The 27335-nt window shown below is 38.6% G+C and overlaps 3 protein-coding genes, 1 non-coding gene and 1 pseudogene across 5 annotated transcripts; all 5 read right to left on the bottom strand.

Moving 5' to 3' along the window:
- Nucleotides 1-818: 818 nt before the first annotated feature.
- TRNAM-CAU (transfer RNA methionine (anticodon CAU)) lies at nt 819-890 on the bottom strand. The gene has a single exon. It is a non-coding gene; the product is annotated as a tRNA-Met (tRNA).
- Nucleotides 891-3669: 2779 nt separating this feature from the next.
- Nucleotides 3670-4497, bottom strand: LOC143854608 (putative germin-like protein 2-1). Its single transcript, XM_077364648.1, has 2 exons — nt 4304-4497; nt 3670-4205 (listed from the first exon to the last, which is right to left on the bottom strand). The coding sequence occupies exons 1-2, from the start codon at nt 4416-4418 to the stop codon at nt 3670-3672; spliced, it is 651 nt and encodes a 216-aa protein (XP_077220763.1). The 5' UTR covers nt 4419-4497.
- A 3708-nt stretch (nt 4498-8205) lies between these two features.
- Nucleotides 8206-8960, bottom strand: LOC143854518 (germin-like protein 8-2). Its single transcript, XM_077364528.1, has 2 exons — nt 8844-8960; nt 8206-8741 (listed from the first exon to the last, which is right to left on the bottom strand). The coding sequence occupies exons 1-2, from the start codon at nt 8956-8958 to the stop codon at nt 8206-8208; spliced, it is 651 nt and encodes a 216-aa protein (XP_077220643.1). The 5' UTR covers nt 8959-8960.
- A 5350-nt stretch (nt 8961-14310) lies between these two features.
- LOC143854292 (putative germin-like protein 2-1) lies at nt 14311-15216 on the bottom strand. The gene is made up of 3 exons (XM_077364168.1): nt 15102-15216; nt 14767-14995; nt 14311-14655 (listed from the first exon to the last, which is right to left on the bottom strand). Exons 1-3 carry the CDS (start codon nt 15214-15216, stop codon nt 14460-14462), a joined length of 540 nt encoding a protein of 179 aa, XP_077220283.1. The 3' UTR covers nt 14311-14459.
- A 2673-nt stretch (nt 15217-17889) lies between these two features.
- LOC143854291 (salicylic acid-binding protein 2-like) lies at nt 17890-21226 on the bottom strand (annotated as a pseudogene). Its single transcript, XR_013237477.1, has 3 exons — nt 20702-21226; nt 19952-20089; nt 17890-18360 (listed from the first exon to the last, which is right to left on the bottom strand). The product of XR_013237477.1 is annotated as a salicylic acid-binding protein 2-like (transcript).
- Between the last annotated feature and the right edge of the window lie 6109 nt (nt 21227-27335).

Below are 27335 nucleotides of genomic sequence, written 5' to 3'. Positions count from 1 at the left end.
GATTTCCATAATATGCAATTCCTCTATAGATCAGAGGATTGGGATCATCCTGTATAAATGAGTTTTTTGGGCACAGCCTATTTACATTGTGGCCCATCACATGGACGGTTTGGATCATTCAATAGTGTGGTCCGTATAGTACTTCAAATACACTACTATAAGGGCTTGCACCGTATAAAAACTCAATGGAGATGATATGAAGACATGCCAGTTTAAGGCTTGTCCCCAACAGCCCTCCTACTATTGCCACTTGTACCAAAAAGTAGGGATATGGCTGTTATTTTATTAAACCAAAACATGGGTATTCATGTTATTAAGATGGTTTTAAATTTTGGCCGAAATATTGGTATTTCGGATTTTGATTGGGACCGAAACTGAAATCACCCAAATCCAAAATTTAGGCCAAAGTACCAAATGTCAGCCAGAAATTAGGAAATTTCAATAATTTCGGCCGAAATCTCAAGAAAATATGATTTTTAAGTTTGTTTACAAAATTTTGGTACATTAATGAAATTTTCATTGATTTTGGGGGATGATAAATTCACACCCCCTGTAGGATAATTTGCACTCGGTATGTGGCAGACTCTAACGCTTTCTAATGTTAAAGGGGTGCGAATTATCCTATGGGGTGTGAATTAACCATTGCCCTTGATTTTTTACCGAATTTCGTCCGAAACTGAAATTTAAATCCATTGTTATTAAACCGAAACCGATCAACTATGGAAGCTATCTTTTTTATTAGGCGATTATTAGAGAGATTTAGAGAAAATAAAAAGGAATGATATCCAAAAAAATGGAACATGGGAAGCTACTCTTTCTATCAGAGCCAGGTTTCGATCCTGGGACCTGTGGGTTATGGGCCCACCACGCTTCCGCTGCGCCACTCTGATTATTGTGTAATTTAAAAGCACATGATATTTTAATACTTTAGCAGTGAAGATTTAAAACTTTCATTTAGGTAACATGGCTCAAAAAAACAAACTGACAGGATGATCCTAGCCATCCAAATTGAGGGCTTTTACTAATTGAATTTAGATTGCTCATTTTTTCTTTTAACACTGTTTTCAGTCCTTCGCATGTCCCTGATTGGACGGTTGTGATCAATTAATTGAGGTGATTTTTGTACTGTAGCCAAAAAAAGCTTATGAATGCTCCTAATCATACCATATTTGATCAATTGTTGAATCGTGTATGTATTTTCCATATATCTACTAGAATAGTTAGGAAAAAGAGAAAAAAAAGGGAAGGAGAAGGATTTGAGGGTGCGGGACAGGCCGGGCCGGCCGGGCTCTACGCCGCGTTGAACATGGGGCGGGCCACAAAGAAAGTTTCTACAATGTGGGAAATCACAGGGTAATCTCACGGAAAGACATTTTGCGGCTCACTTTTGCATGAGAGAACATCCACCTCATAGCAAATTTTGTCTTATTCATTTATTTTATGTTTGGTTGCAAGTATTTACCTTGTAGATTAGTTGTGTAAGTACTCAACAGGGAGGAGACATGCATTGTATTTACTAGGAACTTACATTGTAGAACAGTGGTTAGTAGTGTTTGGTTGTCAGCCTTGTACGATAGTGGTATGGGGTGTCATTACCAATATAAATAGAGAGAGCATCATTCCTAATAAATCCATGCAAAATTTCACTTGTATTAATTATTGACTATTGCATGGATTTTACAGGGAGAGGACAAGGGTGACACATCAGCATACACGTAGTGAATAACCAGGAGACATCCCTAGTAGTCTCCCGGGATGTCAACACTATATTGGCAACAAAACAAGGGGTTTTGCAGACATGGCATCCAAATGCCAAGCAAAAGGAATCCATGCTTTTGTGCAACCACACACACCAATGTCTGAGGTAGTGGCTGTTCTCTCCTGCAAAAGTGAGCAACGAATTGGCTTCCCGCAAAATTGCATGGCAAAACCCTACAATGTTTACTATCACTTTTCTTTCCGGCCGTTTGGATGCACCAAAATGTAGGGAAGTAAAAGTAAAAATACCCTTTTCCCATTTCCTACCCTTATTTGGTTGCCATTTACTAGGGCTGCAACTTGGGTCGGGTTTAATCCGACCCGCATCGACCCGACCCGAAAATAGCTTGGGTTGGGTTCATGTTTCTTGGGTTTCGGGTCGAGCCGGGTTTGAAGGGGCCCGACCCGAGTTACTTAAGTTATAGTATGTATTTTTTTTTTCTAAAACTTTATTAATTACTTTAAAAGTGAAAACTCATGCACGCACGCAATCATAGGGACTCTTTTCATCTTCTGTTCGTTTCCCCCCTTTAGCTCTAGGGTTTCAAGTTTCAACTAAATAGTTAAGGCATTAAATAGTTTGTTGTTTATCTCATATGAGTATAATCATTTTACTTGGGTAATGCATCAATTTATTCTCTTTGGACTAGTTATTACTTAATGCAGTAAAGAGTTTGCCATGCTTGAGTTTTTCTACTTCTATGAGTTGAATTGCCTTGCCAAACAAGAGTTTTCCTTAAAAAATTGTGTTAACGTAAAAAAATCCGACCCGACCCGACCCGAGATTTATCATGGGTAGGGCCGGATTTGGGAATCGTGGGTTTTCGGGGAAAAAAACCCTACCCGACCCGAACCGAGATATTTCTTGGGTAGGGTTGGGTTCTTCAAAACCCGACCCACCCGACCCGAGTTGCAGCCCTACTATTTACTATTCACACATCAGACATTGTCTGCTGTAAATTTTCGAAGTGCAATATTCGTAAATAAATTAACTTGTGCTACAACAATAACTCCACCGAGTTATTGCACTACTAATACAAATTAATTTCTTTTTCTAAAATATGTGCTTCTTTACTATTCACCATTTATAAATTCTAATACACGCTCGCATGTTGTTATTGGATTAGGCATCCGTTAATTTGGAAGTACAACTTTCAACGATTAGAAAGTAACTCCATGATGACTAGGCCTATAAATAGAATCCTTGAGCATTCAGAAACCAAGGTGGACCCACAAGTATGGTAGGGTAGCCATTTCATATTATGATGCAAAACATTGCATTGGGTCATTGTACCCACATCCTTCGAAGGTTAAAACTATATTATGTATTTGGAAAACAGTGAGGGGCCGTTTGGATATGCAGATTTTAGAATCTGGGAGTTCTTCAAAACTGTAGCTAAGAGACAAGAGAAGAAGCGGACCAGCCGTCTTTTTGACTTCTTGCCCTTCTTTCCGACAACAAGAGAGTAGCATATCCTCCCATTTTTCCAAGTTGTAGAAATCTCAGGATGCCGGAGAAATTTCTAAAACCTGGTTTTCATACTTAAAATCCAAGAAACACTTCCAAGACAGCAGCAGCAGCTTGATCATGAACCCTTTTTCACTGTTTTCAAACTAAGAATTTGGATTCTAAAATCCGAGTATCCAAACTGCCCCTGAGTGAATCCGAAATACAGGGAAAATTGTTGGATTTGCGGATTTCCACATAAGAAACAATCATCATTAAATAAAAAAAATTCTATTTCGTTGCTAATTCAATGGTATTAGCAATTACATGCATTACGTATGCATTTATTTCAGTTACATTAACAATAAAAAATAGTTGCAACTCATAAAAAAAAAAGCTCTAGACACCAATCACCAATTAAAGGAGTTTTGCAATGAGGAAGTAGGGCTCTAGATGCTATTTATTTAGAACACAGTCTGCAGATAATCAACTACTTTCTTGTCCACTTGGAAGGCTTTGGCAAGAACATCATCGGAAATGGGTGGGTTTGACCCGAAGACAGCGTTTGCTATGGTGATGACACCGGGGTTCTGGCTACTCAGGGCGGCAATGGCAACGGCATTGCCATAGCCAGCATTACGTTGGAAGTGAACGAGGCCCACTGGGAAGACAAACACGTCGCCCTTTTGAAGAATCTTGGTGATGAGACGATTATCGGGGTTGGAAGTTACGAATCCAACGTAGAGGGTGCCCTCAACGACCGTCAAGATCTCGGTAGCTCGGGGGTGAGTGTGGGGAGGATTGAGACCATAGGGTGCAAAGTCTATGCGAGCCATCGAGATGCCAAGAGTATTGAGTCCTGGTATTTGAACCACATTGACTGGGGTCACCTTGGACCCAAGTGGGTTTGATGTGTTGCCCGGTTTGTCGAGGCCCATGAAGAAGAAATCATCTGCTTGAACAAGCTTTGGGTCCTTGCAGACTAACCCATTTACCAACACTGCCAAGCAATAGAATTATGAGATTTACAAAGCCAAGTTCACACTTTATGATATAAACATAAGAAGGAAAGCATAATAAAGTAAGACATGTTCATACCTGGGCTATTGGGCACTGCGACACAAAAATCTTGCAATGGACTAGGGTCAGAAGCAAAGGCAAGAGAGGAAGTGAGAGCCAGAATCCCTAAGAGAAGGAAAGAACGAGTGGCCATCTTTGAACAACTCTCTTACAAAGTATGTATACAAAAGGCAGAAATGATCCAATAGTTCAATAAATGGATGAAGAAGAGGACTCAGTTATCTGTGGGTTTAAGGATGAAGCCTAGCTATACTATATATATAGAAAAGTTTTGAAACTTCTTCTCTTTTTTTTGCTAGGTATTGAGACTCTTCCCTGTCTGATTTAATCTCATTGAAATGGCCCTCTTACTTTGACTGCTTCTATTCTATTTTATCCGTGGCCTGCAAAGTGTTTAGACTTTAGACGTTTTCTTCACCGTGTTGCCAAGAAATTGTTTGTTTATAGCATTTGTTTTACTAGTTCCTGATTTTGTCAAGCTTATTGTAACAAGGATAGAATAAATTAATTCCTGGTGTCATTGAAATAGTATTTGATCAATTTTTTAATCTTCTCTTGGACATTTGTCTGCCTATGGATCATGTTTCAAGTAAAAATGGGATTGTATTTTCCATTTCCTACCCTTATTTGGTTGCTATTTACTATTCACACATCAGACATTGTCTGCTGTAAATTTTCGAAGTGCAATATACCTAAATAAACTAAGTTGTGCTACAACAATAACTCCACCGAGTTATTGCACTACTAATACAAATATCTTTTTCTAAAATATGTGCTTCTTTAACATTCACCATTTATCTATTATAATATAGCAGAATGGGGGTTTTACTGTTCACGCCCACGTGGACAGTCCTCCCATCCTGAGTTTGATCCTACGTGGCCTCAGTCTCCTTCCTCGGCAAAAACTGCTATTAACATGTATTGTATTGCAAAAAATATCTCCCCCTTTATTAATAGTATCATGCATTTAAGAGATTTTTCTTGCTAAAACTGCTTAAAAACCTAAATATGAACGTTCGGTAACCATTCCTAAATTATAGTTAGCACATCTCTCTCTCTCTCCAGCCCAGAGTTGCATGCTCTGTTTTATTGTAAATGGGGTTGATTAATGGTTTACCTTCATATCTTGCTAAAAAAAAATTTCCTTTAATATTATACCAAGAAATAATGGAACCTCGAGGTTTGTGTAACTAAATGTGATGTTTGTGGTTATTAGACATGGCTCAATCCAAGCTTTATTAGGCTGGAAAAAAAAAACAATGAAGACAAATATTGTCGGGTTGAAAAGGCCGCTCATTACTTGAGGCTTTTGCTTCTCTCTCTCTCTCTCTCTTTCATTTTTCTTTTGTGTTTTGATTTATGACTCTAGGTTTTCCAAAAGAACTATCGTTTTTAATCTAATGAATATCACCAATGATATCAACCACATTATTTTAGTTTGTTTCCAAGGCATATTGGTGAGAACAGGAACTGTCGCCATGATTTTGTTTGCTTTTATTGTCCATTTTTTAATCTATTTCTTAATGGTTTTGTGTTTGTAGATAATTGTGCAAGCGCTAGATAGATTTTAGAGCAACATCATCTTCTCAGGTAGAACGACAGACCTTTCGAGTACAGGGAGGCCTTTGGGTATCTTTCAAATGCTTTGTCTCTGTGATTTTTTTTTTTTTTACCATTCAATGGATCAATTCCTTATATCTATACCTATATAGCTAATGGGTTTTTACTCATCAGACATTTCCCAGCAAGGCGCAGTGGAGAGTTTTTATGATTTCAACTATGGTTCCCATCCCTTGCCCAACAAAGATAGGGGTGGTTATTCGGTTAAAACCGAACCGAATAGACCGAAATTTGGAAACAGAAATAATTTCGGTTCCAAATTTCGGTAACCGAAACCGAACCGAAATTTACCAAAAACCGAACCGAAACCGAACCGAAAGTTTATTCGGTTATTCGGTTATAACCGAATAACCGAATTGTGGGAGAAAAGAGGGAAAAAAATCAAAATCTCGGTTTGGATCGGAGGGCTAGGATCATCCGATCGAAATGATTTTTTGAGCATAACCTAATTAAGTTGTGATCAATCAAATTGACGGTTTTGATCATCCTACGGAGTACACATATAGCACTTTTTTTGGGGAAAAAATGGTTTTCATCCATTATTTCGGTTAATTCGGTTAACCGAATTTTTTTTTTATAAAACCGAAACCGAAACCGAATAACCGAATTTCCGAAAAAAAAAACCGAAACCGAACCGAAAAGAAAAAAACCGAACCGAATCAGCCAATTCGGTTCGGTTATTCGGTTTTAACCGAATAATGCTCACCCCTAAACAAAGAGCAGTTGATGCTACTTCTTTCATTAGGCTAATAATCATTGCTTCATGACAATTGTTTCATAATTTCACTGAAAGAGACAGACTGTCTGGGCTGATCAATGTCAGTGCTAATGGCCGATGTCATCGCTATGGTGGATGACCATAAATGAGTTGAAATTTTTTTTTTTTTTTGGGAAATGTTATCAGCAACGCTAGTGTATTTTGATGAGGGGACTCCTCACTTTATTAAAAGTACGGTATGGCCCGCACCATAGGATGATCCAAACCATGGCCACAACCTAAATAGGTAGTGCCCCAAAAATTATTTCCATAGGTTGATTCTAACCCTCCAAACTATAGAGGGTTAGGTTGAAATTCTCATGATTGACCATACAATTATTGTGGGAGAGTTATATGGGGATTGTGCACTCTAATTTAGTTTTTTTTCTAATGACTTTCAGGAACATTGCTCATGATTCACGAGAAGAAGAGGGGTGTCTAGGCAAAATATGGTATGTTCTATTCATTTGAAGCCCAAATTATTTTGTAAATTTTGTTATGAAATCTGCCCGTACTAAGTCCTGGAGCTACTTATTGTGGAGACTATTGAAGCTATTTTTGACTCTTTCTAAGAATTGACACGTTTTAATTTACATATTGTTGTGATTTACTTGTATGTATAGGTGATCATAAATTATAGATCTAAACTAAATTGAAAATTGGCTATCTTATGGAATATTTAAACGGCTATATGGATGGTGTTCATGGTTTAAACAATGTTTCCTAAAGGAATGATGTAACACTGATATAGAGTCAAGTAGTACGGTCTTTGTTGGTTTGGTGTGGAGTGGTTCCTCCCTAGCTCATAGTGCCCCTCCTCGAGTGATGTATTTCTGTTATTTTGGAAACATTGGGTACTGTGGTATATGGCTCCGTTCATAGTTATGATGAAAAACATTGCATTGGGTCAGGTACCCACATCCTTCGAAGGTTAAAACTCTGTTATGTATTTGGAAAACGGTGAGGGCCGTTTGGATATGCGGATTTTAGATTCCAGGAGTTCTTCAAAACTGTAGCTAAGAGACAAGAGAAGAAGCGGACCAGCCGTCTTTTTGACTCGTTTTTTACTTCTTGCCCTTCCTTCCGACAGCAAGAGAGTAGCAGATCCTCCCATTTTTCCAGGTTTTAGAAATCTGAGGATGCAGGAGAGATTTCTAAAACCTAGTTTTCTTACTTAAAATCCAAGAAACACTGCCAAGACAGCAGCAACAGCTTGATCATAACCCTCTTTTACACTGTTTTCAAACTAAAAATCTGGATTCTAAATCCGCGTATCCAAACGGCCCCTGAGTGAATCCGAAATACAGGGAAAATTGTTGGATTTGCGGATTTCCACATAAGAAACAATCATCATTAAATATAAAAAAATTCTATTTCGTTGGTAATTCAATGGTATTAGCAATTACATGCATTACGTATGCATTTATTTCAATTACATTAACAATAAAAAATAGTTGCAACTCATCAAAAAAAAAGTTCTAGACACCAATCACCAATTAAAGGAGTTTTGCAATGAGGAAGTAGGGTTCTAGATGCTCTTTATTTAGAACACAGACTGCAGATAATCAACTACTTTCTTGTCCACTTGGAAGGCTTTGGCAAGAACATCATCAGAAATGGGTGGGTTTGACCCGAAGACAGCATTTGCTATGGTGATGACACCGGGGTTCTGGCTACTCAGGGCAGCAATGGCAACGGCATTGCCATGGCCAGCATTACGTTGGAAGTGAATGAGGCCCACTGGGAAGACGAACACGTCGCCCTTTTGAAGAATCTTGGTGATGAGACGATTATCGGGGTTGGAAGTTACGAATCCAACGTAGAGGGTGCCCTCAACGACCGTCAAGATCTCGGTAGCTCGGGGGTGAGTGTGGGGAGGATTGAGACCATAGGGTGCAAAGTCTATGCGAGCCATCGAGATGCCAAGAGTATTGAGTCCTGGTATTTGAACCACATTGACTGGGGTCACCTTGGACCCAAGTGGGTTTGATGTGTTGCCCGGTTTGTCGAGGCCCATGAAGAAGAAATCATCTGCTTGAACAAGCTTTGGGTCCTTGCAGACTAACCCATTTACCAACACTGCCAAGAAATAGAATTATGAGATTTACAAACCCAAGTTCTCACTTTATGATATAAACATATATAAGAAGGAAAGCATAATAAAGTAAGACATGTTCATACCTGGGCTATTGGGCACTGCGACACAAAAATCTTGCAATGGACTAGGGTCAGAAGCAAAGGCAAGAGAGGAAGTGAGAGCCAGAATCCCTAAGAGAAGGAAAGAACGAGTGGCCATCTTTGAACAACTCTCTTACAGAGTATGTATACAAAAGGCAGAAATGATCCAATAGTTCAATAAATGGATGAAGAAGAGGACTCAGTTATCTGTGGGTTTAAGGATGAAGCCTAGCTATACTATATATATAGAAAAATTTTGAAACTTCTTCTCTCTTTTTTGCTAGGTATTGAGACTCTTCCCTGTCTGATTTAATCTCATTGAAATGGCCCTCTTACTTTGACTGCTTCTATTCTATTTTATCCGTGGCCTGCAAAGTGTTTAGACTTTAGACGTTTTCTTCACCGTGTTGCCAAGAAATTGTTTGTTTATAGCATTTGTTTTACTAGTTCCTGATTTTGTCAAGCTTATTCTAACGAGGATAGAATAAATTAATTCCTGGTGTGGAGTGGTTCCTCCCTAGTTCATAGTGCCCCTCCTCGAGTGATGTATTTCTGTTATTTTGGAAACATTGGGTACTATGGTATATGGCTCCGTTCATAGTTATTTGTTTTGTATGTAAAAGAGGGATTTTAGAACTTTTGATAATATTGATTCTCCGAGATTAGCATCTTTTATTGATGAAATTTTATGAATCTAGGGATTTTTAGTTTATACATGCTTGTAAAAGTTGATTTTATTTCGACGCAGGGTAGCTTTACTTATTGGTCCTGGACTCTCTAAGGAGTAGATGTCCAGTCCATTGACATCAAGCTTGCTCCAATCTCCATGATACATCAAATAAATTATTTCAACGTAATTTATTTTATGTTGTTAATATAGCTACTCATGTGCTGCTTTCATGAAATTCTTTCCAACCACTTGAATTTTATGACGGGATCCACATCCTTTGGGCTATTTCCTATATTTAGGCAAAAGCCACTCTCATCAAATGGTTCAGTTCGTAAATTTGAAGCAGATGAAGATGAGGTTATTTTTTTAAGATGTTCCAAGTTTTGGTCATGTTAACTTGCACTTCACTTCCCTTGAATAGTTATCTGCATTTACATCTTTAAGATCTGTTTTGAATTTGACAGTTGTTTGCATCACTTGCGGATATTTTGGTTGGAACATTTTTGCATTGTAGATTCGCAAATGACGACGTGAATTACGCAAAATCATACTTTCATAGTTGACAAATAATTATTACACATTCGCCGCTATACAACGGTTGAACCAATTGATGTACCACTAATTTTTGTTTTTTCTTTTATACGTTGCCCTATAATTTGTAGGGATTAATTCAGCATGGTGCACCGCAAATGCCGCCTATGGTATCGATTGGATTCCAACCCCGAAAGCCATCCTGAACAAAACCCATATAATTAAACTCCTTGAAGACCTCCATATTTAGTGTTGGGTTTTGCTTTGTATTTTTTTCTGATATTTTTATTCCCAGTATGTGCTTATTATCATTAATCATATTTAGCATGACTATATATGTTTTTCACAATTAGCATTTGTTGTGGTGTAAATTGTATCTTGAGAGGGGATTTTAGGATTATAATGAAAGTGGCTTTTGGAATCTCAAAGATCTCACGTTTGAGTGTGTCTGTGAGAGAGAAATGGTGGTATGTGAAACTTTATTACTTCAGTAATGCTTCACTGAATAAGAAGCTTTCCTAATCTCAGCAACTTCCTATCTCCTCATTGAATATCCATATCTATAAAAGACATGCAGGTATATCTCTCTATATTTCTCTCTTTTCCTTATTCACAGCCACTTCAGATTTTCCTCGGGATAAATAAAATTAAGATATTTCTGATTTCATCTTGAATTTTTATTGTTTAGTTTTAAGTGATATCTTCAATCCTTTTTTTGCTATTATCTTGAATCATGCTATGTTCTTTTTGTTTTTTTGTTTTTTTTTGTTTTTGGTTGTTCAATTTCTTTTTTGTACTTCTAAATTAAGCCCATTCTTTTTTGTACTTCTAAATCTCAAATTTCCCTCCCATCACCCCAGCTGGCTTTTCTCCTCAGCTTTCCCCCCAAACTCAACCTCAAAATCTGAGCCTTGCAAATCTTGAGCGGGTATCCACCACTACTCAGATTTCAAATCCAAACCAAAAGAAAACACTTCCTGGAGTGCTAACCTCGTGGAATACGGAGACTGGACCTTCTTCCACAAGTCGAAGCAAAGGAGACACACCGCCCAAAAGTCCTTCCTCTCCCCATACTAATCTCAGAAGCATAAACTACCTTGCAAATCCAGATGCACAACCAAACCATCATGAGGATGAACCTGATCAACTGAATCCATGGAGAGCTCTATTTGGTAGCAAAAAGAAGACTGAGTCTTCAAATCTGCATTTTGTAGTCCCCACCTTAAATGAAGGGGGGGGGGGGGGGAGGAAGATCTAATTCAGAACTGAAGAAATCTCTGAGATCTCGAAAAAATGGCACAACACCCTGATCGGATACTTCATTGGGCGAAGGCCATACTTCCTAAATCTCAAAGAAAACCTGACCAGAAAATGGAACCTCAAAGGTGAAATGCAGATTTTTACTCTAAATGGTGGATTCTATCTGTTTAAATTCACTTGTGCTGAGGATAGTGACAAAGTTTTGGAATCTTGTGACCACTCCTATGGAGGGAGGCCTCTCATTATGAAGAAATGGAAGCCTGGCATGCCGCTTGAAAAACTGAAACTGACTTCGGTCCCGATATGGATCCGTCTCCCTGGATTGCCACTTGAATTCTGGAGCACTGATGGAATTAGCAAGATTGTTAGTTTCATTGGTAACCCCCTCTACATGGACTCTCAAACAGCTGAGTCCACGAGACTTAATTTTGCCAGACTCTGTGTGGAAGTGGAGGTAGGGTCCACATTCCTAGATTTCATCCCAATCCATTCCCCATTTGGTGTTCACAACCAACAAGTAGAGTATGACTGGAAACCAGTGGCTTGTACTACTTGTAAAAACTTTAGTCATACACCAGAAGCTTGCCCCAAGCGAGAGCATCAGAGGGTGCCAAAGCCTAGACAAGAATGGAGGCCCGTCCAAAACTCAGCTCCAACAACTCAAATACCCCAAATCAATCCAGTAAATACCCCTCATGCTTCAGAGAAAGCCCAATATGCAACCCAAGAAGTTCCAGTTATGAGCAAATCCATCCCCCCTCCAGTATCAAATCCTCCTCTTCTTCATAACAGTTTTGCTGCCCTGAACGAAGAAGAAAATGCCGTAACTGAGGACTTCCCTACCTTTACCATGGGTGATCCAGAAGCGCAGGAAGAAACTCTAGATGCAGTAGAACCATTGTCTGATGAGGTAATCCTTTCGGAGGCCCAAAATCTTCCCTATGATGCAGAGGACCTCGATGAGGCGAAGAGCGATGATACAGAAAATCAGATTTCTGATGAAGAAGCTGAGAATGATGAAGAAAAGAAAAAAGAAGATGGTGAAGAAGATCACCCCCAACAGAAGAAAAAAGAAATCCCCCATCAAAGGACTTCTAAACCCCCAAAGGTTGAGAAGTTAAGGAAGAGCATGAGAGCAAGGAAATTTAGCCAGAAGATGAAAGAAGTCTTTGATCACTAGGGGCTAATCTGGGGCCCGGCTCTAGAGTTCTCGTGTTTTCTCTTGTTGTGCATGTTTTAAGTTTTGATTTCAAGGGCATCATGTCCTTGTTTGTTCTGCCCCTTCCTTAGCCATTGTCCAAAGGATTGGGGGCATCGTCTTCCTCCTTTTATTGTATCATCTTTCTTTATTTAATATTCTGGTAGGGGTCCGCCTAACCCCAGCTTACCGATCAAAAAAAAAAAAAAAAATTATGTCCCTCTACTTTGTCCCTATTATTTTGGATATACTATCACTTTGGCCCTGTTTGTTTTGGTTTTTCAGAACCGATTGTATTTCCAACACTGATTATTGGACTCAAAATTACGTTCAATTTTGACCCCATTAATCAGTTTTGATTCTCAATCACTTTTCAAAATCAAAACAGACGGGGCCTAATTGTAATTCGAGTCAAATAATCACTTTTGGGCTCAAATTTTATCCTCAAAAGCTAAATCAAACTGTGTCTAAAATGCCATGAAAATTTCGGGACTGCTTCTCTCTCTAAATCATGCGCCCAAAATTTATTCAATTGTCGACCCAGTGCTTCTAAAAACTATGTCCAAGTATGTGAGGATACCAACATAGTAGTTATCCATATATATGATCTTAGTTATCCAATCTCCTTTGCAAGTAAATATTATATTGCTTCTGCAATTTTTTAAGAAGTATAGTGGGACAACATGGTGGACTAACAAAGGAACAGTTTGGATCATCCATGTGGGCTCCACTCATTTCTAAATACTACAATCAAGGACGTGCAGATGCTAACATAGTCAAAACATATTTATCATATAGGATCTCAGGGCTTAATTAAGTTGGGGCCAACAAAGCAATGGTTGGATCATCCATGTAGGCACTGCTGAATTTCAAAACACTATATTGGTCAATTTTGCACTCCCTTTCTTTCTTCTTTTTCCGTGATTATAATGCTTTATTTTGTTCTCAAGATTGTTATGACCAAAATCAACTTTTCCTTTCAATTGCTCTTGATGAGAACTGTTGTTTTCCAAAATTGATTTCTTATAATGTCTTCTCTGCATTTCTTGCTCCATTTTTCCATTAGTTAGAAATTGTTTTATGTTGTTTTGGGCTACCCCATGCATCGCACGGGTTGACTCACTAGTAAATTCTAATGCACGCTCGCATGTTATTATTGGATTAGGCATCCATTACCTTGTAAGTACAGCTTTCAACTATTAGAAAGTAACTCCATGATGACTAGGCTTATAAATAGAATCCTTTAGCATTGAGAAACCAAGGTGGACCCACAAGTATGGTAGGGTAGCCATTTCATATTATGATGCAAAACATTGCATTGGGTCATTGTACCCACATCCTTCGAAGGTTAAAACTAAGTTATGTATTTGGAAAACGGTGAGGGCCCATTTGGATATGCGGATTTTAGAATCCAGGAGTTCTTCAAAACTGTAGCTAAGAGACAAGAGAAGAAGCGGACCAACTGTCTTTTTGACTCGTTTTTTACTTCTTGCCCTTCCTTCCGACTGCAAGAGAGTAGCAGATCCTCCCATTTTTCCAGGTTTTAGAAATCTGAGGATGCAGGAGAGATTTCTAAAACCTAGTTTTCTTACTTAAAATCCAAGAAACACTGCCAAGACAGCAGCAACAGCTTGATCATAACCCTCTTTTACACTGTTTTCAAACTAAAAATCTGGATTCTAAATCCGCGTATCCAAACGGCCCCTGAGTGAATCCGAAATACAGGGAAAATTGTTGGATTTGCGGATTTCCACATAAGAAACAATCATCATTAAATAAAAAAAATTCTATTTCGTTGGTAATTCAATGGTATTAGCAATTACATGCATTACGTATGCATTTATTTCAATTACATTAACAATAAAAAATAGTTGCAACTCATCAAAAAAAAAGTTCTAGACACCAATCACCAATTAAAGGAGTTTTGCAATGAGGAAGTAGGGTTCTAGATGCTCTTTATTTAGAACACAGACTGCAGATAATCAACTACTTTCTTGTCCACTTGGAAGGCTTTGGCAAGAACATCATCGGAAATGGGTGGGTTTGACCCGAAGACAGCATTTGCTATGGTGATGACACCGGGGTTCTGGCTACTCAGGGCAGCAATGGCAACGGCATTGCCATAGCCAGCATTACGTTGGAAGTGAATGAGGCCCACTGGGAAGACAAACACGTCGCCCGTTTGAAGAATCTTGGTGATGAGACGATTATCGGGGTTGGAAGTTACGAATCCAACGTAGAGGGTGCCCTCAACGACCGTCAAGATCTCGGTAGCTCGGGGGTGAGTGTGGGGAGGATTGAGACCATAGGGTGCAAAGTCTATGCGGGCCATGGAGATGCCAAGGGTATTTAGTCCTGGTATCTGCACCACATTGACTGGGGTCACCTTGGACCCAAGTGGGTTTGATGTGTTGCCAGGTTTGTCAAGCCCCATGAAGAAGAAATCATCTGCTTGAGCTAGCTTTGGATCCTTGCAGACTAACCCATTTACCAACACTGCCAAGATATAGAATTAAAATATTTAGAAACCCAAGTTCACACTCCAATACTTCATAATATAAACATAAGAAGAAAAGCATAATAAAGTAAGACATGTTCATACCTGGGCTATTGGGCGCTGCGACACAAAAATCTTGCAATGGACTAGGGTCAGAAGCAAAGGCAAGGGAGCAAGTGAGAGCCAGAATCCCTAAGAGAAGGAAAGAACGAGTGGTCATCTTTGAAAAACTCTTGTACAAAGTATGTATACAAAAGGCAGAAATGATCCAATAGTTCAATAAATGGATGAAGGAGAGGACTCAGTTATCTGTGGGTTTAAGGATGAGGCCTAGCTATACTATATATATAGAAAAGTTTTGAAACTCTTCTCTTTTTTTGGTAGGTATTGAGACTCTTCCCTGTCTGATTTAATCTCATTGAAATTGCTCTCTTGACTGCTTCTATTCTATTTTATCCGTGGCCTGCAGATTGTTTAGACTTTAGACGTTTTCTTCACCGTGTTGCCAAGAAATCATTTGTTTATAGCATTTGTTTTACTAGTTCCTGATTTAATTTGTCAAGCTTATTGTAACAAGGATAGAATAAATTAATTCCTGGTGTCATTGAAATAGTATTTGATCAATTTTTTAATCTTCTCTTGGACATTTGTCTGCCTATGGATCATGTTTCAAGTAAAAATGGGATTGTATTTTCCAAGCAACCCTGTATGATAATATTTTACTTGGGTTCATTAGGTTATATATAATTTTTATTTTAAAAATATTAAATGTAATCTAGAATACCCATTAGATTAGGAATACCGTTTTCATCACAGATAATGTTCATAAAATTGTGAGCCAAACCAAACTTCCATGTTTAGTTTGTAGCCAGAAATATTTGGTCCACTTAATAATGCCTTTTATATCTTCTCTGTTTTTCTTAAAACTCTTTGGATAAAAATGAATGAGATAGATAATGGAATAAAGGAAAAACTCTTAAGATTGAAATGGAATTTGATGGAATTAATAACAAAATGAAGCACCCATGGAAAATGCGGGGCGAGGATGTAGTAAATATGACTGGAGATGAGGCACCTAAGAGGGATATCTTTTGATATCTTGGTTCAATCCTACATAAGGAAGGAGAGATTGAAGAGGTTGTTAACCACAGAATAAGAGTAAGTCGATTAAGCATGCTTCAAGAGTTCTATGCGATCGTAAAATACCTACCAAATTGAAGGAAAAGTTTTATAAGATAGTTGTGAGGCCAGCCATGCTGTACGGCCCAGAATGTTGGGCCACCAAGAAGCAACATGTGCTTAAGATGAGTGTAGCGGAGACGCGAATGCTTAGATGGATGTGCGGCCACCCAAGATTAGATAGAATTAAAAATGAAGACATCTATAAAAAGGTGGAGGTCGCACCAATTGAGGAGAAGATGAGAGAGCACCGCTTAAGATGGTTTGGGCATATCCAATGTAGGCCTTTGGATGCTCTAGTCAGAAGAAGTGACTCGTGCCAAGTTGATGGAGTAAAAAGATGAAAGGGCAGACCCAAAATAACTTGGGTAGAAACAGTGAGGAAAGACTTGATGGCTAGGAACATAACAGAGAACATGACCCTGGATAGGAGAAGATGGAAGAAAATGATCTATGTGGACGAACCCAACTAGTGTCAGGATTAGACTTAGTCAATTTGAGCCTGGTAAATTCTTTCACCTTTTTCATGAAAACTTTCTAAAGGATTCATTAGCCCCGACCCCAACTAGTTTGGGACAAAGGCTTAGTTGAGTTGAGTTGAGTTGAGTGGAGTGGAGTTGAGTTGAGTTATTAATAAAGGTAACTTATATTAGCACTACCATGTCTTGATAATTGCACTAACTCATCTTGTCTTTATAGTTTAAACAACTGTAATTACAGTTCCCAGAAAGTGCTAAAAAACCAATTAAAAAAGGCAAGACTATCTAAGTTTGTGCAATTATTAAAACATTGTAGTGCCAATATCTATAGCCTTAATAAATAGTCATTGATGTGATGTACCATCGCATGATACATGGTTTTAAATTTTCACCTAAACCGGCACCAAGCTGCCAAAATACTTCCGTTTCTATCACCACTCAAATGCATACCGAAATCAAAATGCGTAATAAAACCAAAATTGTAAGCGTATTAGTGGTATATTATATCATTATCTTTATATTTATATGAATTACATGTGAAATGTGGGGCATTTATTATGTATAAGTATTTATATAAATTTCATGAGGGATGCTAGACTCACAGGCGCCCTTGCATAGAAAGGGATGAAAGGGCCCCTTAAAAATTTATCATTTGCGTGCCTTATCTTGCCACATCAAAAAGGTTACCCAATCAGCTATTTTCTTTTCTTTTTTCACAGAAATCAAATACTTCATATTTACAATTTTTGAGGAAAATCAACATCAACAGCTAATTAGAAAATATGTAAAATAGAAAGAACAACAAGGTGATGATATCATTTTTTTTATGGGTAAGCTGGGGTTTAGCGGGAACCCCTGTTTATTTGATAAAGAGAAAAGATGATACAATTAGAGCACAAAAGCCAAACCCAACTCGGAACAACCGAGAGAGGAAGAACAAAAGCTCGGCACATATGAGCGGCAAACACAAATCCTAAGAGATTAGAAGCTCAATACTGTGAAATACGTAATCAACTAATTTGGAAGGAGTATGTTGGGCTCTTTGTGTGCGTTTTGGCCAAATTTTCTTGTGAACTTCCTCCTTGCCCGCACATTCTTCATCATCGTTCCCCTCTAACTCATCCTCCTCACTTTGCTTTTCCTCTGCCTCACCGTTATTATCCTGATTTTCCTCTTTACCCATTCTATATGCTATCATTTCCCATGTTGTATACAAAATGATATTTCCACTCTACTTTTAGCTTTTCCACGCCCGTTAAACACGGTTGGAAATATAAATTTAACTTAATTAGCTTGGAAGCAGTTGAAGATAGATTGTCAAGATCTACATGCGGAAAAAAAAATATAGACAATCTGTAATAAGAGAACCACCCCAACCACCCCCATCTCCTTAACCATTAATACTCTTAGAAGAAAAACAAGAATCAAGAGCATTTCTTGGAAATCTGCAGGAGACAGGTGCATAACTCTTGAGGCATTGAGAGCATAGGCATATGATCTGACCCTTTAATCTCTTTCACTTCTTTGACAGGATTATTCTCGATCATCCAACACTGGAATTCTTCAGGGATTGCTTTATCTTCGTCACAAACTATGTAAACTTGATCAGCAGATCCATATCTCTCCTTGGACAGCTTTGGCAAGTTTGATAGATCCTCCATAAACAATGATGACACCCTTACCAACGTTGTGGCTAGAGTAAAATCCTTTCAAAGACCAAATATACAGTAGTTAGAGAAAGGCAGCTGACGAATTCTATCCTCAAAGACCTATAGGTAAAAAATATATTTTTTTAGTGAGATTAATCTTAGCCCTTCACAGGAAAAGTGAATGGCTGATTTTTGGGTGATGTAGTCCGTGGGGTTGGAAGTAAAACAATATCTATTAAGGGGCCGTTTGGATACGCGGATTTTAGAATTTTGGGTTTCCTCAAAATCCTGGATGGGATAAGACCGTCCGCCATTTTCTGATTTCTCGCCTTCTTTCCATCGAGTGAGAGAGTAGTAAATTGTCCCGTGTTTCCAGGTTTTAAAAATCTCAGGATGGGGAAGAGATTTCTAAAATCTGGATTTCTTACTTAAATTTCAGGATAATGGATTGTAAAATCGAGAATTTTACACATCTTTCAAACTAAAACTTGGATTCTAAAATCCATGTATCCAAACAGCCCCTAAGAGCTTTTATATGTTGTGTGTGCAAGTATTTTTCCCAAAAGTATAGTGTGTCCACTTCATGATGCAAACGTTCATTTGTTAGGGGACAATGTAAATAAGCATTACCCCGTAGATTATTTCCATATGATGATCCTAAACCTCCGATCTAGGAGGTTTCTAATGTTGGGGTTCCAGGCGAAAGCAAAGATCCCATATGGGAAGGTTGAATCTTATGTGGATGAGTTTATAAGGGATCGGGCACCCTCCCGTTAATTCCTAGATTTTAAGGGTGACTTCTACTCGGGTCCCAATGAAGTGGTATCATAGTTGGGGTATGGCAACTCTGGTTTACCCAGGAAAATCCCTCCAAATGGAGATCTCTTGGCCGTTTGGATACACGGATTTAAAAATCCAGGTTTTTAGTTTCAAAACAGTGTAAAAGAGGGTTCATGATCAAGCTGTTGTATGCTGTCATGACAACGTTTCTTGGATTTAAAGTGAGAAATTCACATTTTAAAAATCTCTCCTGTGTCCGAAGATTTCTAAAACCTGAAAATATAGGAGGATCTGCTACTCTCTTACTGACGGAAAGAAGGGTGAGAAGTAAAAAACAAGTCAAAAACGACGGCTGGTCTGCTTCTTCTCTCGTCTCTTAGCTACAATTTTGAAGACATCCCAGATTCTAAAATCCGTGTATCCAAACAGCCCTTTAGTTTCCAAGTAGCTTCTGCGTGGACGGGGAGATTGTTGGGGTTCCACCTGAAAGTAAAGATCCCACATCGAAAGATTGACCCTGACGTGGATGGGCTTATTAAGGCTTGGGCGCCTGCCCCTCACCGGCTAGCTTTTAAGGATGAGTTCTACGGTTCTACCCGAGTCCCAATATTTATAATGTTAGTCTCTGTACAGATCGGAGGATTAGGATCATTAGGTCGTGCCCAAAAAATCATTTTCATAAGATGATCATAACCCTCCGATCTGTAGAGGTTTCCGTAATATGCAGCCCCTTTACAGATCAGAGGGTAAGGATCATCCTATGAAAATGTTTGTTGTGGCACTACCTATTTACGTAATGGCCCAACAAATGAACGGTTTTGATATAAAGCTTGTGAGATCAACTTGAAGATTCCTCTGAAATAGTTACCTCTAGGGAGGAGTTTTGATAAAGCTTGGATGACAAGAATTTGTAGCCGAATAACATTGAAGTTGCAGGTTTCTGTCGCCCTCTTTCGAAGGTGAATTCGGTATCTAGAAACGCCTCCAAAGGTGTTCTCTCGATGTACTTCCATAGTTCCATTCACAAACCAAAAGAGATCATTTCTTAGGTATATAGCATCACACAATAAAATCCAAAATAAAAAGTGATGGGTGGCAATACAAGCTCTGGTAAGAAATTATATGAGAGAGAGACTATTCATTTGGCAGTGTTTGGATTGCCGGAATTAGGAATCTGAATAACATCATATTCTGATACCTATCCCAATTCTCCTTGTTTGGATCAAGAATTTTGTAGAAAAGTTTGGAAAGGAAATTTTTTCTAAAATTCCTTACTTTTTTTACTCATGAAAAAGATCATTCGAACCAACCCTATTCAATTTTTATTTAGAGGGACCGCTAATCATAATCATGTCATTTTCTTCTAAATGGTGGAAAGAAAAATATTTCCCAAGAAAAATATTTCCTTGAAAAATGTTTTTCTTGCAATCCAAACAGGTAATGTCTAATAAAAATTTTCATTCATAAAATTTCTAACAAAAATTAAATTCCAACTCTTAAATTCATTTCTTTTTTTCAACCAAGAGTCCCGCGATCCAGTGGAATCAGAATCAGATGTCGATTCCAGTGCGTTATTTTGGCAATCCAAACACATCCTCCATGGACACTGACTAAATACCTTATCCAAGACATATGATGGATGGTTAGAAGAATCTGGCATAAACGCTGCGAGAAAGACAGCCATTGATATCTTTTTGGGGTACTGATCTATCGCCATAGCCAAAGTGATACCCCCAGAGCTGTGGCCTACAAGGATGACCTTATCTTCAGAAGAGAGAGAAGCCATGAACTCCATCAATGGTTGAGAATAGTCGGAAAATGACGAGACCTCTGAGAGTTTCTTTGGATGGACACCGGATGCGGCAAGATCGAGCGCCGTGACTCTGTGGCCTGCCGAAATCAGCATTGGTGTTATCTTATACCAACACCAAGCTCCATGGCAAATTGGCAAGCACCATGTATTAGAACAAAATGCTTTTGGCTACCACGCTCCATCTTCCGTCATGTGCCTCTCCTCCTCTCTATGTAATTATTTATAGACTTCCTTTCTCGGTGGGAGCCTCTTGCACTGCACTGGGCCGCCCTGTTTTATTCTATTGGTGGTGATTAACCATCAATCACAGATTAAAAAGATACCTGCATCACGTACACTAATTAAAAAGTAGAAAATGAGAGAATTTATATGGTGGATGGCCGTGCATGTGCATGCACATGCAGCCCCAAGAAACAGTGCGGCCCACATTTTTGGGGTGATCCAAACCATTCATTTGTTAGGCCCAATTGTAGATAGGTGTGCCCTAGCCCTTCAGTGGGGCCCACATTTTTTGGGTGAACAGGTGCATGCACTACCGTGCACCATATAATTTCTTAGAAAAAGGCATGGAAGACGGCTCGGCATTTTTAGGAATATCAAATACCAAATGTTGTTTGGTTGTCAATTTTTAGCTCAAATTCCATTGGACTATTAGATATGGATGAGACATCATTATTAGCTTTTTGCTTAGGTGGTGCCTATCTGGCGGGATTGTCCCCTCTCCTAATTTTCCAATGCAAAACCTTCATTTCGGTGGATTTTAGAGGGGATAAGAGTAGAATATGCCTTGTCATGTGTAATCATTACTTTTTTCTCTCTTTTTCTCTCTTCCCTTTCTCTCTCTTCTACTATTTATTTTGTTAATGACACCCTTCCATTCTCCACATGCTTTGACATCCAACCAAACACACTACCAATATTCCCCTAGTCTTCTCTAGACAACTCTACACATCTCCCATCCTTGTCACCTCCTTGTTGACTACTACTTTCACTAAAATCCCAGCTAACCAAACAGAGCCCTAAGGACAAGTCTTTGGCAGCATCTCCTCGGAAAGTAGAATGGCCCCAATTGAATAAAAATAAGAAATATTTGCTGGGTGTTGCTGCCAAAATATCCACCTGTCAGCGTCACTGCTTTGGGCTGCCCCTAAAATATAGGAGCCACAATAATTTTACAAGTGTTTCCAATGAAAAAGTCTTAAAACATTTGTAAAAATCTCATAATATTTTCAAAATGTGTATAAAATTATGTTTCCAATGCACCTTAATGAGTCCCTAACTCGTAAGTAAGTTGATGATTGTCATTGTTAAAATTAATGATTATGAGAGAGAATTCTTTTTACTTCGTTTGATGATTGAATCTTGGGACTCGTCGGTGTAAAACAGAATGCAAAGAAAGGTTAAACATCAAAAAATCGGAAGCTAAGGATCATCCTGTATAGGATTATTTTCAGAACGACCAATTTATTGGTGGGTGGTGGGGCGGGGGGGGGGGGGGGGGGGGGACCGGAAAATGAATTGGTTTGGATCATTTAGAGGTAGGAGTGCTCTATTATTGTACTTTTTTCTGCTAAAAGGAAAACATGCACATGAGTTGGGGCCTGTAGCTCAATGGTAGAGGCCAGAAAGAACTACATGGTTTAGGGCCGTACCTAAACCACATACCTGTTTGGCAATGAGTCCAACAAGACATGAATAACTCTTTTTATGAGAAAAATACCCTTTTATCTCAACAAAATGATAATTTACACATGGGGGCTGGACTAATTTACACTTTGCCTGCACATTCCGTTCATGTGGGTGTGGGGGCGGGGGCAGGCGGCCACACCCACACTTGGGGAGGTGGAATTTACCCCTGCACACAAGGGATTTTGCAAGGGGGTGACCACCCTGACGCTACATGTGGCTCCGCCCCGCATGAAACCATCTCTTCCAATCAAGTGCACCACAAAGATCATCATTACAATCAGAACCTAAATAAATATACGGAAAAAAAACACCTCATCCTATAAGCAGAATAGTCTAAACCCATGAGAGAAAGCCCTCCTGTGCCCACGTATAAAAAAAAAAGGGAGAATTACATGTACATCCCCTGTAGTTTGTATAACACTTCTACCCCTATAGTTAAAACGTGACAACTACAACCCATGTGGTTTCAATTTGTGTAAGGTAGACCCCCTCAGCTGACGGTTCGTCCACTGATTGAAGCTTTAGGATGATCCAATGGAGCTGATTTTCTAGGCACACCCTATCTATGTCAGAGCCCATCAAATGAACGCTTTGGATCATCCAAACAATGTGGGCCCACTGTGTTTTTGGTAGTGTTTGGATTCGGGTATGGGCCCACATTGTTTGGATTTATTCATAAGTTATATTTACTTACTGGCTGTCTGGATGCGCAAAAAAATTTTTGGAAACAATTCCTTGGAAAATGAGTTTTCTACCATTTGGCTAACTTATTTTCCATGGATTAATTTTGCAGGATAAAAAATTTTCCTTGTTTTTGTAGAAAGTTTTGACCTTGCTTGACTATACAATTTTTTCCATTAATTTTTTTACCCTACATCCAAGTGACCCCCACATGTATATAAATATTAATAATAAGAATTTTGTTAGAGATGAGCAGGTGTGGTGATATGGGCTTTCTCAGGCCTTATTAGTGTAGCTGATGCAAATGAGGCTGAAGTTAGTTCAATTCACCAAGGGATAAAGCTACTTGAAAAATGTTGATCTCAATAAAGTGGTGATTGAAGGAGGCTCTCTCAACGGCATTTGATGGCTCAGGGGCTCGCATTCGACTCCTTCGAGATTTGCACCTCTCTTCAATGAGATTCTTGATAGGTTGTGAAATCCCGGTTTGGCAACCAAGAGGGGGGGTGGGGGTTTAATTGGTTGTCTTTAAGAAATTTTCTCTTTTCAAACTTTTCACAAATTCGCCCTAGTTTTATCTTACCTTAATCAAGTTGGTTTAGATGGTTAAAATTTATTTATATGATGTATACTTAAAAATCAATTCAAGTTACAAAGTTGATTGACTAAATGATTAGCCCAATTGGTAAATATAGATATGCAATGATTATCGAAGAGCTAATAAAGGGGAAATCACCCAAATAAATGCAAACAAAATAAACAAGAGATTGGGAGAGAGAAGTACCACAAAGAAGATAGGACACAAGCAATTTATTGTGGTTCGGCACTTAGCACCTTGCTAAGTCCTACATCCACTCCCCAGGTTTGTCTCCTCAGGATTTCTCCACTAAATCTGAATCCACACCAAGCCCGGATCGGAGGGTGTCTTACAACACACTAAATAAGAGATTAAAACCTTTCTCACCAACAATCAAAGGAATGAAATCCTCCTCACTACAAATCAAGGGATAAAATCCTTCTCTCTAAAAAAGATGAAGAACAAAGAAGATCACCCGGCCTCTATGTAGGCTTGATTGTACAATGTTGAAGCTCACATATCTCTCAAATATGATTACAAATTATGCCTAATCCAATCTCAAAATGAATTTCTCAAAATCAAAGGCACAAGTGAGATGGAGAGAGATTTTGGGGTTCAAAAATAGTTTGCAGAGGTTAATACATTCCCAAAATAAGTTGGAAGACAATTAGTTTAAGCCATTCAAAAAAAAAAAGGATCATTAGTTTTAAATTTGGGGAACCCATATGATGTATGTACAGAGTATTCCAATTCAAACTAACCGTTGGGGGCATTTTGGTAAAAATTCGGTCATTTGGAAACTAACCGCTATAGAGTTTAAGCCATTCAAAAAAAAAAACTGCCTTTAATTGCTATGGAGCAGTTCGTGTTATTTAATCACAACCATTGGCCATTTAATAAAGGTTGGGATTGTTTGCTCGGAATGTGGTAGAGAGGGAAAATTCGGAATAAAAGTCGGATTTTCTTTCAATGCTATCTAAGACAGGTAAATATCTTCTCCACAGTAATGCAAATGCCTTCATTTAGCAACAAATTGGAGCACCTTCCTCTATATAACAACACCATCCCTAGCTAGCATTCCTTTGCTATGAGAAGAAAGAGCAATGGGAATTGGGACTGTATTACCAATGCAAAGAGATGTAATGAAATACATTTTATCTATGAGGAATCAACTTTCTGTGGAGATGAACAGTTGAATATTTGTGCATTCACATAATCTCTGATGATCTTGGGGGCATAATTAAGCAAAGGTTGATGAAGCCTCTAAGAATTCAGTACAAGAGGGAGTAATGTACTGTGCGGATTTTCTGGAAGGAACCACTTGATTCCAGCATTGTATTCCCAACATCCATAACAAAGGGCATTTATTCAAAGGGAAATTATATCAGCACAACCATATTTTGGAAGGAACCACTTGATTCCAGCATTGTATTCTCAACATCCATAACAAAGGGCATTTGTTCAGAGGGAAATTATATCAGCACAACCATATTTTGATATTTTCACAAACCATCATGTCTTTCAGTATTTAAAGAGGAGAGTGATAAATCGACTCCCCATGTGTCTATCTCTCTCCTCTTTCTCTCTCTAACCCAGAGGAGAGAGAAAGACACATGGGGAGTCGATTTACCACTGCCCTTTAAAGAGCTGTCAAAAGTGTATTACATTTCCGAGAAAGCTCTAATGAGCCAATTAAAGAAGAAAAGACAGCTGGGTTTGTGCAAAAGAGAAATGAATGGAAAATAATAAGAAAGTAGATGGGAGAAATTAAATTAAATTAAAGCTAGAAGTCTAGAACCACAAGCTTACAATCCGATATCTCATGGAAGAAGATGAAGATACAAGAGCCATGCTCTCTCCCGTCTCTACTAATTTCATTTCATCAAGAAAAACCCCCAAAATGAAATATCATGGGGTTTTATATAGACTAGCTCATTACAATATGAAATGATTATCCCTAGTAAGCAAAATGACCATTAAGGACATACAAAATTACAAAATGACTAAAATAGGCATGCAACTAATGAGAAAAGACAACTACAGTAAGGAGCCATGTAGGGGTTGGTATGGATCAAAGGTATGCCCCTGCATCAATGGGATGCCGAAGACGACAGATGCAGAAGTGTGGTGGAATGTCATGGTCCTAGGTAGGGCCTGACTAAGTATGGGACAAGGTGAGACCTAGCATGGTATATGAGATATGTTTAAAGGGCCTAGCCCAACGCATTCTGTCATCTATGTGGCATTTGGCATATTGGTTAAAGTACCTAATATAATAGGTAGAATATAAGAAAAAAAAAACTAATTAACCCCAGCGGTATTTTGTAACGTTCAAAAACTACCCTTAAAACGATAAACTCCATTTTATTTCCCTACTTTTTAGATGGCAATTCTCTCTCTCTCTCTCTCTCTCTCTCTCTCTCTCTCTCTCTCTCTCTCTCTCTTGACTCCCTAACCCTAAGTAACAAGCCAACATTGCTCAATACTAAAAGGGTATGATATGCCTTAATACGCTTAGGGTCTCTCACTCGTTAGAGGGTTAGTCCAAATCATCTCGTATCAATATCAATATATTACAACTGTTGTCATTTGAGCCCGTAGACAACGTTTACAATTACAAACTCATCTCATTGCCTGAATCAAGCTCGGGAGCTTCACTCTCATACCTATAAGTATAGATAGAGACACATACTATACTTGTAAGGGCGCGGTGAGGCTTGCAACTTGCTTCGGAGTAATAGTGCCAACACACTGAACAACCTAAGTAGGACCTAGGACACTCTGATGGAAGGCTCGATCTAAAATAGACCGAGGCCCAGCTAGAAAGTAGGATCCGAAAAGCACTCCGAAAAGGATCCAACCGAAATGGGTTTAGAATAGATCATGACCAAGACATTGGTGGATCTAGTCCGATGTGGACCCCTTGACACCCCTAACCAAATATGATTGCTATCACGATTTTTGTCAGAAATCCTATATGATCTTTTTCCATATAGGAGGTGAGGTGGTCTTTTCAACTATAAAATTTGTGGTGGTTTTTTTTTAAGGAATACCTCATAACTAAGTTGGTCATTTGCAAAAGCCCAATTAAGATAAGGGGTCTTTACAAATAAAGACCAATTTTCGTGGCATCCAAAAAGTTTAAGAAAAAGGTTCGGTGTAAGCCCTTATAGTCCCTTATCTTTCAAAAAGTACTGTACGGACCACATTATAGGTTGATCCAAACCGTCCATAAGATGGGCCATAACGTATATGGTTGTGTCCAAAAAATCATTTCCATATAATGATCCTAGTCTGAGATATAGATGTTTCCATAATATGCAGTTCATCTATAGATCGGAGGGTTGGGATCATCTTATGGAAATGATTTTTTGGGCACAACATATTGACGTTATGGCCCATCATATGGACGGTTTGGATCATCCTATAGTGTGTTCCGTACAGTACTTTTTGAAATATAAGGGACCATAAGGGCTTACACCGTATAAAATC

Source organism: Tasmannia lanceolata, unplaced genomic scaffold (genome assembly GCF_043159265.1).
Source record: "Tasmannia lanceolata isolate RefF3 unplaced genomic scaffold, GAP_Taslan_0.1 ptg000020l, whole genome shotgun sequence".
Classification (NCBI taxonomy): domain Eukaryota; kingdom Viridiplantae; phylum Streptophyta; class Magnoliopsida; order Canellales; family Winteraceae; genus Tasmannia; species Tasmannia lanceolata.
The sequence above is the reverse complement of the archived record's forward strand: the minus strand, read 5'-3'. Positions and strand labels throughout refer to the sequence as shown.